The 18299-nt window shown below is 43.7% G+C and overlaps 2 protein-coding genes across 4 annotated transcripts; both read right to left on the reverse strand.

Moving 5' to 3' along the window:
• Window positions 1-1205: 1205 nt before the first annotated feature.
• On the reverse strand, window positions 1206-5458 carry LOC110503598 (hepatocyte nuclear factor 3-beta). The gene is made up of 2 exons (XM_021582011.2): window positions 4975-5458; window positions 1206-3986 (listed from the first exon to the last, which is right to left on the reverse strand). Exons 1-2 carry the CDS (start codon window positions 5044-5046, stop codon window positions 2727-2729), a joined length of 1332 nt encoding a protein of 443 aa, XP_021437686.2. The 5' UTR covers window positions 5047-5458; the 3' UTR covers window positions 1206-2726.
• Window positions 5459-13153: 7695 nt separating this feature from the next.
• Window positions 13154-18286, reverse strand: LOC110503599 (interferon regulatory factor 2-binding protein 1). Of its 3 annotated transcripts, none has more exons than XM_036961414.1 (2): window positions 16262-18286; window positions 13154-15972 (listed from the first exon to the last, which is right to left on the reverse strand). In XM_036961414.1, exon 1 carries the CDS (start codon window positions 18178-18180, stop codon window positions 16282-16284), a length of 1899 nt encoding a protein of 632 aa, XP_036817309.1. In that variant the 5' UTR covers window positions 18181-18286; the 3' UTR covers window positions 13154-15972; window positions 16262-16281. The 3 variants fall into 3 exon arrangements, with proteins under 3 accessions (XP_036817309.1, XP_021437689.1, XP_021437687.1); XM_021582014.2 differs by having other exon boundaries at window positions 13154-16050; XM_021582012.2 differs by having other exon boundaries at window positions 13154-16053.
• Window positions 18287-18299: the final 13 nt, after the last annotated feature.

The following is an 18299-nucleotide window of genomic DNA, read 5'->3' on the forward strand; positions in this document are numbered from 1 at the left end:
CCTATCTTCAGTATCATTATACGTAGGCTATTTGCCACTTTAATATGGTGTGATGTGTAATCATTGTAAAATACTTTCCATGTATGCAAATGTTAAGGTTTACTGTAATTAAGTCTTGCCGTGGTGTTTCCATCATCCCAAAGTTGGTTTGGTGTTTCTAGCATGAATGGTTAAGAAAGCAGTGGCACTTTGAATATCTAGCTCTCATGGTCACCCTTGACTCCCATGTTAATTATGCACATATTTAATGGTTGTCATTTCTAAATTATAAATAATATTTAAAAAAAAATCTGAACAGAAGCAACATCATTTACACTAGACTCAATGTTTTGAAGTTGCAAATCTAATATAATAATATGAATTCATGAAGTGATTCTATCTTCCTGAAGTTGTTTTGGTGTTTCTAGCCTGAATGGTTAGTATCATTTTTAACGTCTACATCTCATTGACTCCCATGTTATTAATTGGGCAAAACACAATCCAATACACAACCAAAACAAACTGCAAAGACATCTCACAAGCTTGATGCAGTCATTGTGTGCAATGAATACGGGACCAAATACTAAACGTGCACTAAAGCGCTTTCATTTCTATCTTGTAAAACAGATAAGTATGAAAATACCTTCAAATAAAAGCTGACATACTGTACTGTCACCTAACACGAAACAGTTCTATCTCAAATCTAAAATGCTGAAATATAGAGCCGAATTTTTAAAAAAAAAGTTTGCTTCACTGTCCAAATACATAGAGGGGAAGTTCATGAGTTAGGAGTATTTGCAGTAAAACTAGGATATCCTGAAACAGCAGGACAAAACAGACTGCAGTTCGAGCGTTTTTAATGACTAGAATTATACGTTTTGTTCAAATGTGAAGGCACCCAATCCCAATTAAAACACTGTGAGATGATTCACTGGCCATCACAGTAAAGTAGTGTCTAGAAGCCTGGCCCAGTTTGTGTTGGGGCCAGAGGGCCAGCGTGAGTTCAACACTGTTTAGTCTAACCCACCCAAAAGTCACATACAAGAGTCATTTGGTAGGGAGCTGTTTCAACAACCCTATACAATTCAGCTGAACCTGTCCATCCTGCAGCAAGACCTACATCACAGAGCCTCTGTGTTACCATCCAATTGTAAATATAAACAAAATGAACATGGAAATGACATAAGGATTTTGTCAAATAACATATACACCCATTTCATCAAGTCTATAGATAATTTCATGTATATATTTATTTCAACGGAACAGGCAACAATCGTGTTTCTCCCCCAAAGTTTAGCTTTTTAATAAGAAAAACATGAATAGTTCCAATCACAACATTCAAACCATAAACAACAACCTGACAATATATACAATATATAAGTCTGAAAAGCAAAATTGTTTAAATAGTATTTTTGAAACTAAAATACAAGAAATAAAAAAAAAACAGCATTTCTGACCTGAAACTCATGGTTTATCTTTGAAAAAGTGTTCCTTCAGTGAAAATTCAGTTATCGGTCCTCCATTATCAAAACATCTTGAAAGGCACTTTGAGGATGAGGGTTGCGACATAAAGCTCAATGTTGCATTGACATTGTTACAGTGATCCAATTCTAGTTTGCCATTTGCAGTTAAAAAAAAAAAGGGGGGGGGGGGTTATTATATACCATTGTTGTAACACACACTGGGCCTCCCCAGCTGTGTAAAATGGTGGGAAATCTCGTGCAAAGTACTGTATGTAAATGGTCCTATTAGTGCATTTCCATTCAACTCCTATCTTAGTGACGGACATACCATAGCTCCTCTCCCTCCTAACCCTTGGTATGTTGTGTAATATAATGTGAAGCAATTCCAAAATATCCTATGCCATGAAGAGCTGGGGAACAGCAGGCTCTCATTATTGATAATAAAAGGGGGGTCTCTGAAAATGTTTTAAAAAACAGACAAACAAAGCTGAAATGAGATTTACCACAGTTTCGTCCATTTTTAAACAGACGCCATCTTTTTTCTTTAAAAGGATACCTGGTAAAAGAATACAAGAAATGGCTCTCTTATCAGTAAAAACAACAGCCTTCCACCACTTGTAAAAATTAACCATGGCAGCTACATTTGTGTTTATGGATGGGTATTTGAAGAGATTAAAACAGCATATTAAAAATGGGAATGAAGCAATATGTTGTAAAACACAACAAGAATTCCCTGTAATGCAGTAACAACTGCCTCGAAGCAGTAACCTGAACCTTTTCTCACTCCCACAATCCCTCAAATTGTTTCATGTCACATTTGTTTTGTAACTTGTCAATACAGCACTGTACAAGATATATTAATTTTCTTCCCTTCATAAATAAATGCACAACTCCTTTCCCCCGCTCCATCTATTTACAATGTGTACAACCCAAGTAGTCCTGCTTGTCTGTTGAACAAACCAAAACCCAGTTTGAAGTAGTCTAAAAAAAGAGAAAAGCAAACAAAATGGCAAAGGGGAGACATGACTTCTGTGTGAATTTATGAATGTATCAGTTTTAAAGACCTTCTGATGAATAGGTGTCAATCCAGCACTGGGTTTTACCTTTGTCTTCGACTTCATGTAACTGCAGGGTTCCCCTTTTGAAGTGTGTATCAGCACTGCTAAATGTTCTTTGGTCTCTATTGAGTAGCCCTTCAATGGCAGCCATCTTACATTTTGGGATTTCAAGGCTGCTAAAAGTCCTTGTCAGCACCACTTGGCTGTGGTCCAGAAGGCCTCCATGTTAGGAGGCATTGAGGACCGACCGGCTGTAGAGGGTTTGGTAGTAGGCCCCAGAGTCCATGGCCGAGGGTCCCGCGCTGTCGTAGATCTGCTTGGCTGCTATCGGAGAGGAGGAGGCGTAGCAATTGTAGGCCATCACCTGGTCCTGGTACGTCTTCAGATCCATCTTCTGCTCATTAGACATGAGGTTGGTGATGGAGAAGGGGTGATTGAAGTTGTAGTGGGGATCCATGGCCTTGAGAGGGTCATTCTGCAGGTCCAGATTATGCATGGCGCTGGGAAGGAGGTGGGGGCTGCCTCCCATGATCTGGGAGTGGAGGAGAGGGACGGAGGGGGAGATGGAGGAGGGCACGGAGGAGGGGATTTCCACCGGGGTGCTCTGGACGTGGGACTGGGGCTGTGGGGCGCAGTCCAGCTGGACCATGCTCCTCTGCTGCTGCTCCTCTGAGGTGGAACCAGGGTGGGAGTTGTCAGAGTGGGCAGAGTCAGCCCCCTCCGAGCCCCCCGCTGGGCTGTGCTCCTCCATCAGGCTGTCTCCATGGCCCCCCTTCCCCGAGCCTCCCTCCTGGGCCTTGCCAGACTTCTTCGCAGCCTTCTCTTGATCGATCTTGAAGCGCTTCTGGCGGCGCAGGTAGCAGCCGTTCTCAAACATGTTGCCTGAGTTGGGGTGCAGGGCCCAGTAGGAGCCCTTGCCGGGCTTGTCGGGCGAGCGGGCCACCTTAACGAAGCAGTCGTTGAAGGACAGCGAGTGGCGGATGGAGTTCTGCCAGCGCTGTTGGTTCTCGCGGTAGTAGGGGAACAGGTCCATGATCCACTGGTAGATCTCGTTGAGGGTGAGCATCTTGCTGCCGGATTGCTGGATGGCCATGGTGATGAGGGAGATATAGGAGTATGGTGGCTTGGCGTGGGTCAGTGAGCGGCGGTATGGCTTGGGCACCTCCTTGGCCCGGTTGAGGGAGGTGGGAGAGGGGTAGTTCAACTGGCTCATGGGCTGGCCCATGTTCTGATAGTGGGAGAGGGAGCCCAGGGAAGGGGCTGGGGAGCCCAGCTGGGAGAGAGAGTTGGGGTTGAGGGATGAAGTCACCGGGGACATGTTCATATGGTTGGCCCCTCCGCCCATGGAGGCCAGTTGACTGTTGAGCCCAGAGCTGCCATAGCCCATGTTCATGGTGGCTGGAGAACAAGCTGGGTTCAGGTTGATATAGCTGTTGATGGTGCTCATTGAGCTCATTGAATTCATGACACTGGGAGAGGAATACATCTGAAAACAAAACAGAAAAGAGTTGATTTAGTCATTTGGAAACAAAAAAATATAGATATATAGGTTTAGACAACAGATAATGTAATTGTATTTTTGTGTCCAAAAGCCTGTACTAATGGAAAGCATAAACGGACAATGATAGAACTGCTGAGAAAGGGATATTGATTTCACATAGCATTGATAAACCTGAAAACGGGGAGAGAAAAAAAATACGACTCAAAATAATAAACTGAAAATGCGCGTCCTGGATTCGTTCCCTTTCATTTCGTAGCTTTCCTACTACTAAGTACTACAAAACCACAGCAAATAAAACAAACTTTTAATGAAACGTTCCAAAATATCTGACCATAGGCTATCGGTGATATAATACGCGTAAAAAAAGGATCACAGAGCCGTAAAATACACAATCATCTAAGTAACCTAATATTTATTTGAGAGCATATAATGTTGATTAAAGACAGGATTTCAGTTGCCTTTCATTTAATCATGAATTTCTTGAGGAAATGTATAGCTTATTTAAACTTTCGGAGGTAGCCAACGTTAACAAAATGAACTGCTAATTTAATTTCCGAGATGCGTTAACATTCACAATTTGCATATTTAAATAGTTTGGCCAATACGTGTTAGTAAACAGACTAGGGAATTGCAACAAAAAAAAAGAAAAGATGATAGATTTGATGTAAACAGACTTCTAAATGTCACATTTACGATTTCAACAGGTCACACAATAGACAAATTGAGCCAAATTATATCACATCAGTGTTGTATGATGAATTGTAAAATTCTAACATTACTATATTAAAGATACGAAATTGCAGCCACACGTGAAAAATATAAAAATGAAGCCAGTTGTGTTCGTAAAATACTGAGCTTTCGATTCAATGACTTAATTTTAAGAAACTCTAGAATAGACTTTAAATAAACATATATCCAGCATCCACACACACATAGCCCATATGGTAAACTTATATATAAAAAATGTTTTTACCTCACTGGCTTCGCTGTAGAAGGCATTCCACTCTGGCAGTTCATGAGACTCCATCTTCACCGAGCTCAACATCCCAAATACAACTTTTTATAGTAAGAAACTATATTTGAGCGAATGAGAATGCAAATCCCTGTTTGAGTTTATAATAGCTTTGAGTCTGCTCAAAATTCAGGACACCGGCAAAAAATAGTACAATTTAAATCCAAAGATAACGAAAGAGTTCCACTGACTAGATAGAAGGCTAGAATAAAAAAAATAAAAAACAATGCTTCTTCGGTCTATGAGTAGGTCTTCAGTTAAATGTCAATATTTATTCGTTGATTTATCAATCATCCATCGTTTCATAATCAAGAGTAACAGGTTATTTATATTAAGCTGACGTTCTCTTTGGGGAACGCTAGATCCGTATGAAGTCCGCAGAATGCTCCGGTGCAACCCCCGATCCGTGTGAGTCAATGTGCTATGGGCAAGTACAGTAAAAGTTGGACGTGCCTTCTTAAAAACGCAGGTAAGGTCCCGCCCCATAAGGGCATTTGAATATCGTCCAAGGCTATTTGAATATCGTAAAAAGACCTCTCTTGCCCCCTGGTGAGGGTGTATATTGGCCCGGGACAGACACATCCATCTCAATTGCAGCATGCATCCTCCACTTCTTGACGACAAACTGCTGCTTAAACCTCACTGGATGTGTCTGATTGTAGGCTATTTTCATAATTTATTTTACACCACAATTATAAAATCAAAACTATATGTATGGCTTTCAATTATTAGAATAAGAATTTATAAAGTATTGCTTCAAGCTGAGTCGTCTTCTGAGTCGCCAATTGAAGTCAATCTGTAGCTCAATGGAAATTAAATAATTTTATTTGTCTCTCATTTTAATACACTTGACCATTGAAAAGATCAGCTCAATAGGTCAAGATCTGAAATGAAGACGACAACTCAAAGGATTATTCCAGGCCTGGATGAGGTCTTGATGTAGTCAGAGGGTATAACCTTCTCACGGGTTAACTTCATCAGTGGGAGGTCTGATTAGGGGAGCCCGAGGTGAATGACCAGTGGGAGAGCTGTTAATACCCCCGACTAACATTTCTCTGGAGCTCTATCGGCTATATGGAGAATGATTAGTTGCTGGGGAAATTGACTTCTCAGAAGCACTTTGGTCCCCAACTCCCGTAGCCTATGCTCTTCCTCGTTGTAGGCCTGCACAGTTTAAGTCCAATTGAACATTACAATGAACGAAACATTGAATTATTTATGTGCAATACAGGCTGTTGTCTGCAATAAGAGGGTTACATTTGAAGGTAAAATGAAGTGATGAAAATATTGGCAAACCAAAATAACGAAAAACAATAAATAATGTAGCCCTAATCCAATGTGTGTAGGCCTATCCTTGGCCTGATTCAGAATACACATCTCGTTGTCAGGCGCAGACAGTAAAATCTAAATGTCAATGCATTTCCTAATTGCCAATGAACGGAGCTGTAATTGATGCGCATAGGTGGTCGACAGGATTAGCTGAGAAAAGTGCTAAGGAAACACGCAGGAAGGACACGTCGTGTTTAGCGCAATAGGCAGAAATAGCTTACTCCGGGACACTTTGGTTTAAAAAAATAATTGAATGTATAAAAAACAACACAATTAATCAATAGTTTTAATACAACCGAATTCGTTCATTAATAAATATTTTTGATTCAACATTAAGATCATGAGGACTAAGGAATGCATGATCTCTATTAGGCCTATTGGTCTTAACACTTCCAACGATTTGCGCCCGTTTGCAAAATGTTGTCAGGTCGATTAACACATTCAATGAGATCAATCAAACGTATTTATAAAGCCCTTTTTACATCAGCCGATGTCACATGGCGGTCTGTAATGATAGTAATTAAGCTATACAGAACAATTATTTCCTGACCAAGTACATGATTAAAGTCGGCTATAAGAAACAAGTTTGAGCACTGCTTTGAACAAGTATATTTAGGCATGGGCCAACATTTTATTTAATTGTTTCCCAAGGCCAAATAAATAGCTAGGCTATATTGTTTTGAATCGAAGGCCAGCTATTTCGATAGATATAGATAACCCGTCCAATGATTCTACTACATTGTGGAGAGCTTTGGAGGAAGATGCTGTGCGGGCTGTACTGCATTTGAGTAATGAGTAGACAGAACTACTTCCTCATTAATACTTTGACTTTACACGGTCTATTCCCCCAACACACATCCCTACATCCTCCTGCAGGTCGGCCGCTTCTAATGCCAATGTGACAGTAGATCGTTCATTAACACCTCAATAATTAGCTAACAATAGCTTTAATGAGTTGACATTAATAGAGGAAGACAGAGATTTCAATATGCTTTCTAGTGGGGGGAAGTTCCAAATCAAATCAAATCAAATTTTATTTGTCACATACACATGGTTAGCAGATGTTAATGCCAGTGTAGCGAAATGCTTGTGCTTCAAGTTCCGACAATGCAGTAATAACCAACAAGTAATCTAACTAACAATTCCAAAACTACTGTCTTGTACACAGTGTAAGGGGATAAAGAATATGTACATAAGGATATATGAATGAATGAGTGATGTACAGAGCAGCATAGGCAAGATACAGTAGATGGTATCAAGTACAGTATATACATATGAGATGAGTATGTAAACAAAGTGGCATAGTTAAAGTGGCTAGTGATACATGTATTACATAAGGATACAGTCGATGATATAGAGTACAGTATATACGTATGCACATGAGATGAATAATGTAGGGTAAGTAACATTATATAAGGTAGCATTGTTTAAAGTGGCTAGTGATATATTTACATAATTTCCCATCAATTCCCATTATTAAAGTGGCTGGAGTTGAGTCAGTGTCAGTGTGTTGGCAGCAGCCACTCAATGTTAGTGGTGGCTGTTTAACAGTCTGATGGCCTTGAGATAGAAGCTGTTTTTCAGTCTCTCGGTCCCAGCTTTGATGCACCTGTACTGACCTCGCCTTCTGGATGATAGCGGGGTGAACAGGCAGTGGCTCGGGTGGTTGATGTCCTTGATGATCTTTATGGCCTTCCTGTGACATCGGGTGGTGTAGGTGTCCTGGAGGGCAGGTAGTTGCGTTGTGCAGACCTCACTACCCTCTGGAGAGCCTTACGGTTGAGGGCGGAGCAGTTGCCGTACCAGGCGGTGATACAGCCCCGCCAGGATGCTCTCGATGTGCATCTGTAGAAGTTTGTGAGTGCTTTTGGTGACAAGCCGAATTTCTTCAGCCTCCTGAGGTTGAAGAGGCGCTGCTGCGCCTTCTTCACAATGCTGTCTGTGTGAGTGGACCAATTCAGTTTGTCTGTGATGTGTATGCCGAGTAACTTAAAACTTGCTACCCTCTCCACTACTGTTCCATCGATGTGGATAGGGGGGTGTTCCCTCTGCTGTTTCCTGAAGTCCACAATCATCTCCTTAGTTTTGTTGACGTTGAGTGTGAGGTTATTTTCCTGACACCACACTCCGAGGGCCCTCACCTCCTCCCTGTAGGCCGTCTCGTCGTTGTTGGTAATCAAGCCTACCACTGTTGTGTCGTCCGCAAACTTGATGATTGAGTTGGAGGCGTGCGTGGCCACGCAGTCGTGGGTGAACAGGGAGTACAGGAGAGGGCTCAGAACGCACCCTTGTGGGGCCCCAGTGTTGAGGATCAGCGGGGAGGAGATGTTGTTGCCTACCCTCACCACCTGGGGGCGGCCCGTCATGAAGTCCAGTACCCAGTTGCACAGGGCGGGGTCAGGGTCAAGGGTCTCGAGCTTGATGACGAGCTTGGAGGGTACTATGGTGTTGAATGCCGAGCTGTAGTCAATGAACAGCATTCTCACATAGGTATTCCTCTTGTCCAGATGGGTTAGGGCAGTGTGCAGTGTGGTTGAGATTGCATCGTCTGCGGACCTATTTGGGCGGTAAGCAAATTGGAGTGGGTCTAGGGTGTCAGGTAGGGTGGAGGTGATATGGTCCTTGACTAGTCTCTCAAAGCACTTCATGATGACGGAAGTGAGTGCTACGGGGCGGTAGTCGTTTAGCTCAGTTACCTTAGCTTTCTTGGGAACAGCAACAATGGTGGCCCTCTTGAAGCATGTGGGAACAGAAGACTGGTATAGGGATTGATTGAATATGTCCGTAAACACACCGGCCAGCTGGTCTGCGCATGCTCTGAGGGCGCGGCTGGGGATGCCGTCTGGGCCTGCAGCCTTGCGAGGGTTAACACGTTTAAATGTCTTACTCACCTCGGCTGCAGTGAAGGAGAGACCGCATGTTTTCGTTGCAGGCCGTGTCAGTGGCACTGTATTGTCCTCAAAGCGGGCAAAAAAGTTATTTAGTCTGCCTGGGAGCAGGACATCCTGGTCCGTGACTGGGCTGGATTTCTTCCTGTAGTCCGTGATTGACTGTAGACCCTGCCACATGCCTCTTGTGTCTGAGCCGTTGAATTGAGATTCTACTTTGTCTCTGTACTGACGCTTAGCTTGTTTGATAGCCTTGCGGAGGGAATAGCTGCACTGTTTGTATTCGGTCATGTTACCAGACACCGTGCCCTGATTAAAAGCAGTGGTTCGCGCTTTCAGTTTCACGCGAATGCTGCCATCAATCCACGGTTTCTGGTTAGGGGATGTTTTAATCGTTGCTATGGGAACGACATCTTCAACGCACGTTCTAATGAACTCGCACACCGAATCAGCGTATTCGTCAATGTTGTTGTCTGACGCAATACGAAACATGTCCCAGTCCACATGATGGAAGCAGTCTTGGAGTGTGGAGTCAGCTTGGACGGACCAGCGTTGGACAGACCTCAGCGTGGGAGCCTCTTGTTTTAGTTTCTGTCTGTAGGCAGGGATCAACAAAATGGAGTCGTGGTTAGCTTTTCCGAAAGGGGGGCGGGGCAGGGCCTTATATGCATCGCGGAAGTTAGAGTAACAATGATCCAAGGTCTTTCCACCCCTGGTTGCGCAATCGATATGCTGATAAAATTTAGGGAGTCTTGTTCTCAGATTAGCCTTGTTAAAATACCCAGCAACAATGAATGCAGCCTCCGGATAAATGGTTTCCAGTTTGCAAAGAATCAAATAAAGTTTGTTCAGAGCCATCGATGTGTCTGCTTGGGGGGGGGGGGGGGGGATATATATGGCTGTGATTATAATCGAAGAGAATTCTCTTGGTAGATAATGCGGTCTACATTTGATTGTGAGGAATTCTAAATCAGGTGAACAGAAGGATTTGAGTTCCTGTATGTTTCTTTCATCACACCATGTCACGTTAGCCATAAGGCATACGCCCCCGCCCCTCTTCTTACCAGAAAGATGTTTGTTTCTGTCTGCGCGATGCGTGGAGAAACCCGTTGGCTGCACCGCCTCGGATAGTGTCTCTCCAGTGAGCCACGTTTCCGTGAAGCAAAGAACGTTACAGTCTCCGATGTCCCTCTGGAATGCTACCCTTGCTCGGATTTCATCAACCTTGTTGTCAAGAGACTGGACATTGGCAAGAAGAATGCTAGGGAGTGGTGCACGGTGTGCCCGTCTCCGGAGTCCGACCAGAAGACCGCCTCGTTTCCCTCTTTTTCGGAGTCGTTTTTTTGGGTCGCTGCATGGGATCCGCTCCGTTGTCCTGTTTGTAAGGCAGAGCACAGGATCCGCGTCGCGAAAAACATATTCTTCGTCGTACTGATGGTGAGTTGACGCTGATCTTATATTCAGTAGTTCTTCTCGACTGTATGTAATGAAACCTAAGATGACCTGGGGTACTAATGTAAGAAATAACACGTAAAAAAACAAAAAACTGCATAGTTTCCTAGGAACGCGAAGCGAGGCGGCCATCTCTGTCGGCGCCGGAAGTTATGACTTGAGATTCGCCCTCTACAATATCTTGGTATGCGGCGTTTTTCAATTAGGGTAACCTTTATGTGGGTGGGTTTTAAGAAGTGTAGGCCGACAGTAAAATACATTGAGAAACAAAGGTTCTGTCATGTAATGATGGGAACCTATTATCTAAGTGAAATTATGGCTGATGTCAAATATGACGCCATCTAATTGATAAACCGGTAACTGTGCCATTTCCCTCCAATATAAGGAAATCTAAACATTGGAAAATGAAGTGCCCTCCTGGTAGACTACAAGAAAAGTGGGCAGTAGTTCACAAAACATTTTTAAAGTCAAGATCTGCACAGGTTAAAGTCCGCCATCTACTGGACATAGCAAGACAATGAACATCGAGCGTACCTTTGCAACACAGTATAAAACCGTGGCAGTATTTATATTTTCATTTTATTTAAGCTTCAAATTTGTCGTCAATTACGTAGAAGCTTCATGAAAAATAACAAATCAAAAGTGACATTTACACCCAATGAAGAAAAACAATATATACAGTACCAGTCAAAAGTTGACACACCTACTCATTAAAGGGTTTCTCTTTATTTAAAAAAAACTATTTTCTAAATTGTAGAATAATAGTGAAGACATCAAAACTATGAACACATGGAATCATGTAGTAACCAAAAAAAGTGTTAAACAAATAAATGTAAAAAAATGGAGATTTTTCAAAGTAGCTACCCTTTGCCTTGACAGCTTTGCACACTCTTGGCATTCTCTCAACCAGCTGTATGAGGTAGTCACCTGGAATGCTTTTCCAACAGTCTTGGAGTTCCCACATATGCTGAGCACTTGTTAGCTGCTTTTCCTTCACGCTGCAGTCCAACTCATACCAAACCATCTCAATTGGGTTAAGGTTGGGTGAAAACCAGGTAATCTGATGCAGCCCTCCATCACTCTCCTTCTTGGTCAAATAGCCCTTACACAGCCTGGAGGTGTGTTTTGGGTCATTGTCCTGTTTAAAAACAAATGATAGTCCCACTAAGCGCAAACCAGATGGGATGGCGTATCACTGCAGAATGCTCTGGTAGCCATGCTAGCTAAGTGTGCCTAGAATTCTAAATAAATCACAGACAGTGTCACCAGCAAAGCACCCCCACACCATCTCACCTCCTCCTCCATGCTTCACAGTGGGAACCACACATGCAGAGATCATCTGTTCAACTACTCTGCGTCTCACAAAGACATGGCGGTTGGAACCAAAAATTGCAAATTTAGACCAAAGGATAGATTTACACCGGTCGAATGTCCATTGCTCGTGTTTCTTGGCCCTAGCAAGTCTTGAGCAGCAATTTGACCATGAAGGCCTGATTCACCCAGTCTCCTCTGAACAGTTGATGTTGAGAGGATGGTAACTCTAATGAACTTATCCTCACAACACAACTGATAGGCTCAAACACATTAAGAAGTAAAGAAATTCCACAAATTAACTTAACAAGGCACACCTGTTAATTGAAATGCATTCCAAGAGATTACCCCATGAAGCTGAATGAAAGAATGCCAAGTGTGCAAAGCTGTCAAGGCAAAGGGTGACTACTTTGAAGAATCTCAAATATATTTTGATTTGTTTAACACTTTTTTGGTTACTACATGATTCCATGTGTTATTTCATAGTTTTGATGTCTTCACTATTAGTCTACAATGTAGAAAATAGTCAAATAAAGGAAAACCATGAACGAGAAGGTCTGTCCAAACCTTTGACTAGTACTGTATATGAAATGAAATTGAAAGTTGCATGAACAATTAAAAAGGGACACCCAGTCCTATAGCCGACATTCAGGGTTTTATTTTATTTAACTAGACAAGTCAGTTAAGAACAAATTCTCATTTACAATGACAGCCTAGGAACAGTGCGTTAACTGCCTCGTTCAGTGGCAGAACGACAGATTTTTTACCTTGTCAGTTCAGGGATTCGATCTAGCAACCTGCAGTGACTGGCCCAACGCTCTAACCACTAGGCTACCTGCCGCCCAGAGTAGGTTTCCATTCAAGGATTTATTTTTATTTTTTAAATAACAAAAAAATAAGGGCAGAAATAGGCTAGTGTCAAGTAGAAATAGAGTTGGAATATACAAGCTTTAACCTTTAACCCTGTGTTGAGATAAGCAACTCAACAGGAGTCCATGGCAGACAGGACCATAATAATAGAAAGGCAAGACAATCAATCCAAGACAATCTTTACTAATTTAGGGGCCAAATACAAAATACTCCTATTTTGTATGATTATTATTATTTTATTTTTTTACAAGTGCTTTCAGACAGAGGAAACCATTAAATGCACATTTTCAAAATGTATTTTTTAATTTAGCTAGGCAAGTCAGTTATGAACAAATTCTTATTTACAATGACGGCCTACCTCGGGCCAACACTGGGCCAATTGTGCGCTGCCCTATGGGACTACCAATCACTTGAGGATGAACATAGTGCTTTTGTAGGAAATTCATTTTTTGTTGTGAGGGCTACATTTGACTTACTGTAATTTTAGATAACTAAGAGGCCTAATTTTAGTACTACATACACTTTCAGATACAGCTACTAGTGTACAGTATACATTCATGCCAATGTGATCAGCAATGGCTTGATGTCTTGTCCTCATTCCATTTCATATTCACACATGCACATGGTAAGGTATTGATTGGCACCAGCTTTGCAAATTGATAATTCAATTAATATATAAAATTTTGGTGACGAACATAAAAGGTTAAGGAAAACCTGACAGAGAAGTATTTTGATATACATGTATATATTATCTTTTAAACAATTCAAAGAGTTAAGTTCATTGGTAAAACAGAGCATAAAACAGGGATTTTATAGAACTTTTTAAAAAATAATCAAGAGGATCACGTGAAAAACTTGAATCTCAGTCAATATAGAAAAAAAACCTTTGACTTTACATAGAGTAAATTCCTTTAAATTAAACATCATAAAAGTACACAATATTAGTTTAATCTCTACACCCTCTACAACTTCAGTTAACAGATAACCTATAACTATCCTAACAAGAACCATTTCACCCACTATTTCCCTGGCACATATTGAAATAATAAAGTCATTTAACACTCAAATAGTAAGATTACAGAAAGTCTACAACCCCCTTGAACTTTTTTTTCACATTTTGTTACATTACAAAGTTGGATTCACTTTTTTTTTCTTCAACAATCTACACAAAATACTGTAATATAATGTCAAAGTACATTATTTAAAAAAATGTTAAGACTAATTAAAAATCAAACACTAATATACCTTGATTGGTTAAGTATTCACCCCCCTGAGTCAATACATGTTAGAATCACCTTTGGCAGCGATTATGAGTCTCTTGAGTAAGTCTCAAAAGAGCTTTGCACACATGTATTGTGGAATATTTGCCCATTATTCTTTTCAAAATTCTTCCAAGCTCTGTCAAGGTGTTTGGGATCATGGCTAGACAGCCATTTTCAAGTCTTGCCATAGATTTTCAAGCAGATTTAAGTCAAAACTGCAAATTGGCCACTCAGGAACATTCACTGTCTTCTTGGTTAACAACTCCAGTTTAGATTTGACTTTGTGTTGTAGGTTATTGTCCTTCTGAAAGGTGAATTTCTCTCCCAGTGTCTGGTGTACAAGCAGACTGAAGCAGGTTTTCCTCAAGATTTTGCCTGTGCTCAGCTCCATCCCGTTTCTTTTCATCCTGAAAACCTCCCCAGTCTTTGCCTACGTCAAGCTTCTGAACTAATTTAGACTCGCCTAAATAAAGGAGGTGAATAATTACGCAACATTGAATAACAGTGAATCATTTTTTTTGTTATTTCATTTGTAAAACATTTTAAAAAATTTATTTTCACTTTGACATTACGGAGTATTTTGTGTTGATCCATTTTTACAATGAAATCTATTTCAATCCTACTTTGTAACACAACAAAATGTGAGGAAAGTTCAAGGGGGATGTAGAATTTCTATAGGCACTGTAAATCTACTTTACCATGAATCTATCTTTGGTTTCTACGCACGTGTATAGGCTACACAAGCAGTATCGTATCAAAACTATAGATTGCACATCTATTACCATCGAGAGAGATGGTCTTACATTCAGTATAAAATAGAGAGGTATCCATCCCACTTCTTACATGCTGGATAAAGCATCTTTGTTGGGCACTGTGAAAGCCATCTTATTGTATCGCGTAGCACTGAAAGTCTCCGTTTCTGTCTTATAAATCGATGGCGACATACATTAACTGCTGGTTTGAGGTTTCAGCAAAGAGCAAACAATTAGCTCCGTGACAGTAAAAAGTCAGTTTTACGTAAAGGGCAAATGTGACGCAAAACAAACTCCCAAAAAACGGTCACAAGAGGAACAGTCCAAGTCTATACGTTGCTGGAAGGTTTAGGGAAGTCATCAGTCTTTTTCAATGCCACTCAGAGATCTATTAGAAAGATGTTCCACGAAACAGAAAACAGACCTAAAATCAACTATAAACAGGACAGATGTATTTTATTTAACCTTTATTTAACTAGGCAAGTCAGTTAAGAACAAATTCTTATTTTACAATGGCGGCCTACCCTGGCCAAACCCAGACGACGCTGGGCCAATTGTGCGCCACCCTATGGGACTCCCAATCGGCCGGTTGTGATACAGCCTGGAATCGAACCAGGGTTTGTAGTGACGCCTCTAGCACTGAGATGCAGTGCCTTAGACCGCTGCGCCACTCAGAAGCCCTAGATGAAGTGCATACTTCCCAAAGATGGTCCACTGGTTTATAAAGTCAGTGACGAATACTAATAAGTTGATGTTTGAGGGACAAAGGGGTGAATTAGGTATTAGAGGTGAGCAAGGGCTGGGGGTATGGTCACCCTCCATCCAACCAGACAGTGGTGTGGTAGTGTAAGGCCTGCCCCATGGAGGTAGAGGTGTATGATGATTGGCTGCGAGGTGGGGAGAACCTGGTGGATTATCATGTTGGTTAGCTGTGAGGTGGGGAAAACCTGGTGGATTGCCGTGGTGATTGGCTGTGAGGTGGGGAAAACCTGGTGGATTGCCGTGGTGATTGGCTGTGGGGTGGGGAAACCTGGTGGATTGCCGTGGTGATTGGCTGTGGGGTGGGGAAACCTGGTGGATTGTCGTGGTGATTGGCTGTGAAGTGGCGAGAAACTGTTGAGATTGTCGTTATCTGCAGGCACCAGGCTGCCGCTCCACTCAAGCGTCAACAGCCTTCTGTCCAGACAGACATCACATAAACAAACAGATTAACCATATTCGGTGACAATTATACTACATATCATATATTATACTCTATCATAAAGCACGTCACAAACACTAAATTAGCCGATGGCCTAGCTACATAGAGAATACTTTGGCCTAAAGACTGATTCCAAGACAACAAATTCAAAGGAAATCAAGATGTAGTGAAATTGCATCTTACAGTCAGGTGTCCCAGAGGATTTAGGGGTCGCGCTCCTTCTTCACCTTGACGTCTCCAGCTAGGATGGTAGTGACCTCTCCCTGCATGAAGGCCCAGGGCACGTTGGAGCCTACCAGGGGACACCTCTCTCCACTGGGGCAAAACATCTCGCTGCCGGCCCCCTGGCTCCGGATAAAGTCTCTGGTGCAAGGGAAGCAGAATTTATGGGTCGCAACAGACGGGCACTGGACAAAGTGAGTATCCTCCAAGCGCTCGTGGCAGATGGTGCAGCAGAGAGGGGGACCAGAGGAGCCGGAGGGGTCCCCTGCTCCCTGGTCCGAGGCCCCAGCCAGGGGGAGAGCTGCCGTGGTGGCCCCTGTAGAGTTGCTAGCTCCCTGGGGTTCCCCGTTCCTGGAGGCCAGGTGGCGCTGCTGCCCTGCAGGGCAGGCTGCCATGGGGCTGCTGCTGCTTTGTCTCACTGCCAAGGAGGAGTGGCCCAGGCCTCCACCACCACTACTGCTGCTGCTAGGGGCTTCTCTCGGTGACTGGCCAGCGGCTGCACCCGCGTTGTCAGCCACGCTCATCAGTGCTGTGATGGGGGAGGGGTCACTGCTGTGGGAGTGGGAGGCCGAGCCCTCCTGGTGAGGAGGTGGCTGGCTAGTGCTGGGTAGGGAGGAGGCAGCTAGGTGGATAGCCATGCCCGGGTACATCCCCATGGGCCAGTGCTGCCGGAGCTGCTCCTCTGTGGTCACTACCTCTCCACCCTGGAGCTCTGGGGAAGCCTTCCTCCGGCGCAGGCGGGCTGGTGGTGCCGAGCGGGCCATGTGACACAGCGCTGTGGGCAGCATGGAGCAGCTGGTGTCCAGGTAGGGCTGGGGGAGAACGTCAGGGCCGGGGATGTCCTTAAAGGCCCGTACCGAATCACTCAGTAGCTCAGAGAGCAGTCGCCAGTCACCCGCGCCATGCCTTTTCTCGTACTCCACATACTTCAGGCCCAAGTTGATCACCTTGTTCCCAGAGTCTTTCTGGCTGTCGTGGAACATCTGCTTGACCAGCGCCGCCAAGCTGGAGAACATATACCCCGAGCCGCACGGGTACTCTGCAAAGATTTTCAGCTCAAAGTCCAGCGTCAGCTTGGCATCGAAGGCAAAGATCCGCCCCACCAGGCTGTGGTCCTTCTTGAAGCGCACGTTGAAGGGGGTGCAGCCGGAGAGGGTGAGCAGGGCCCCTCGTACAGCCTTGGGTCGGCCGGCCCAGTCATCTGCTCGGTTCCGTACACTCTCTGACAGCTCGGCCAGAGCCTCTGCGTTCCTCTGCTTCTCCCTCAGCTCCTTCTCAAACTCTGGGCTCAGGAAGGAGGCCACACCCATGCCCATGCTCAGCTGCCTCTTGGTGATCTCGTTCAGCATGGGGGCAGAGAGGGTGAGGGGGGTTCCCCCGACTCTGGTATTTAAACCGGGCACAGCTGCTAGCAACCCGTGCGGAGCCCCCACAAGGCCTTGTGTCATTAAATTGGGTGGAACGGTACACACCATGGGTCGTCTGGCGTTGTTAGGGCTCTGTCCACTGACATCTTGTTGTGGGACCCCGTCATCGATTCTGTGCAGACCGTTGGGGAGCCGTGCTGGGGCTCCGTAGTCCCCTCTACCCCTTTCAAAGCGTTCAGGAGGTGGCCTACCACCCTCCATAGGTCCATCTCTTCCACCTGGGCCATGTTTGGTGGGCTGTGGACCCGGGGACCTGTCACCCTGCATACCATGAGTTATTTTCAAATGCCTGGCCGTCTCTATGAGGAATTCAATACGGTCTGCCCCTTCATAATTCACACAGCCTCGGCAGACAGTCTCGCTAAAGTCCCAGATCATAGCCCATGGCATCTTAGGCAAATCGCAAAGGTAACAGCACCACTGTCGCCTTGAAGACGACTGGGAGGAGGACATATTTGATAGGCCCTCTTATCTTTCTGGCTTTCTGAGGTCCTGGTTAAACAGATTTAGCTTTCAATAGTTCAGGAACAATCGCCGCTTCTGTTACTTCTCAAATAACCCCCAAAATATAT

Source organism: Oncorhynchus mykiss, chromosome 24 (genome assembly GCF_013265735.2).
Source record: "Oncorhynchus mykiss isolate Arlee chromosome 24, USDA_OmykA_1.1, whole genome shotgun sequence".
Lineage (NCBI taxonomy): Eukaryota > Metazoa > Chordata > Actinopteri > Salmoniformes > Salmonidae > Oncorhynchus > Oncorhynchus mykiss.

Bases quoted from the DNA above. Each gene is read 5' to 3' on its own strand.
- LOC110503598 (XM_021582011.2), bottom strand. From the start codon at position 5,046: ATGTTGAGCTCGGTGAAGATGGAGTCTCATGAACTGCCAGAGTGGAAT. The intron at 3,987-4,974 runs GTAAAAACATTT...TTTTGTTTTCAG, and splicing joins TCTACAGCGAAGCCAGTGAG to ATGTATTCCTCTCCCAGTGT.
- LOC110503599 (XM_036961414.1), bottom strand. From the start codon at position 18,180: ATGTCCTCCTCCCAGTCGTCTTCAAGGCGACAGTGGTGCTGTTACCTT.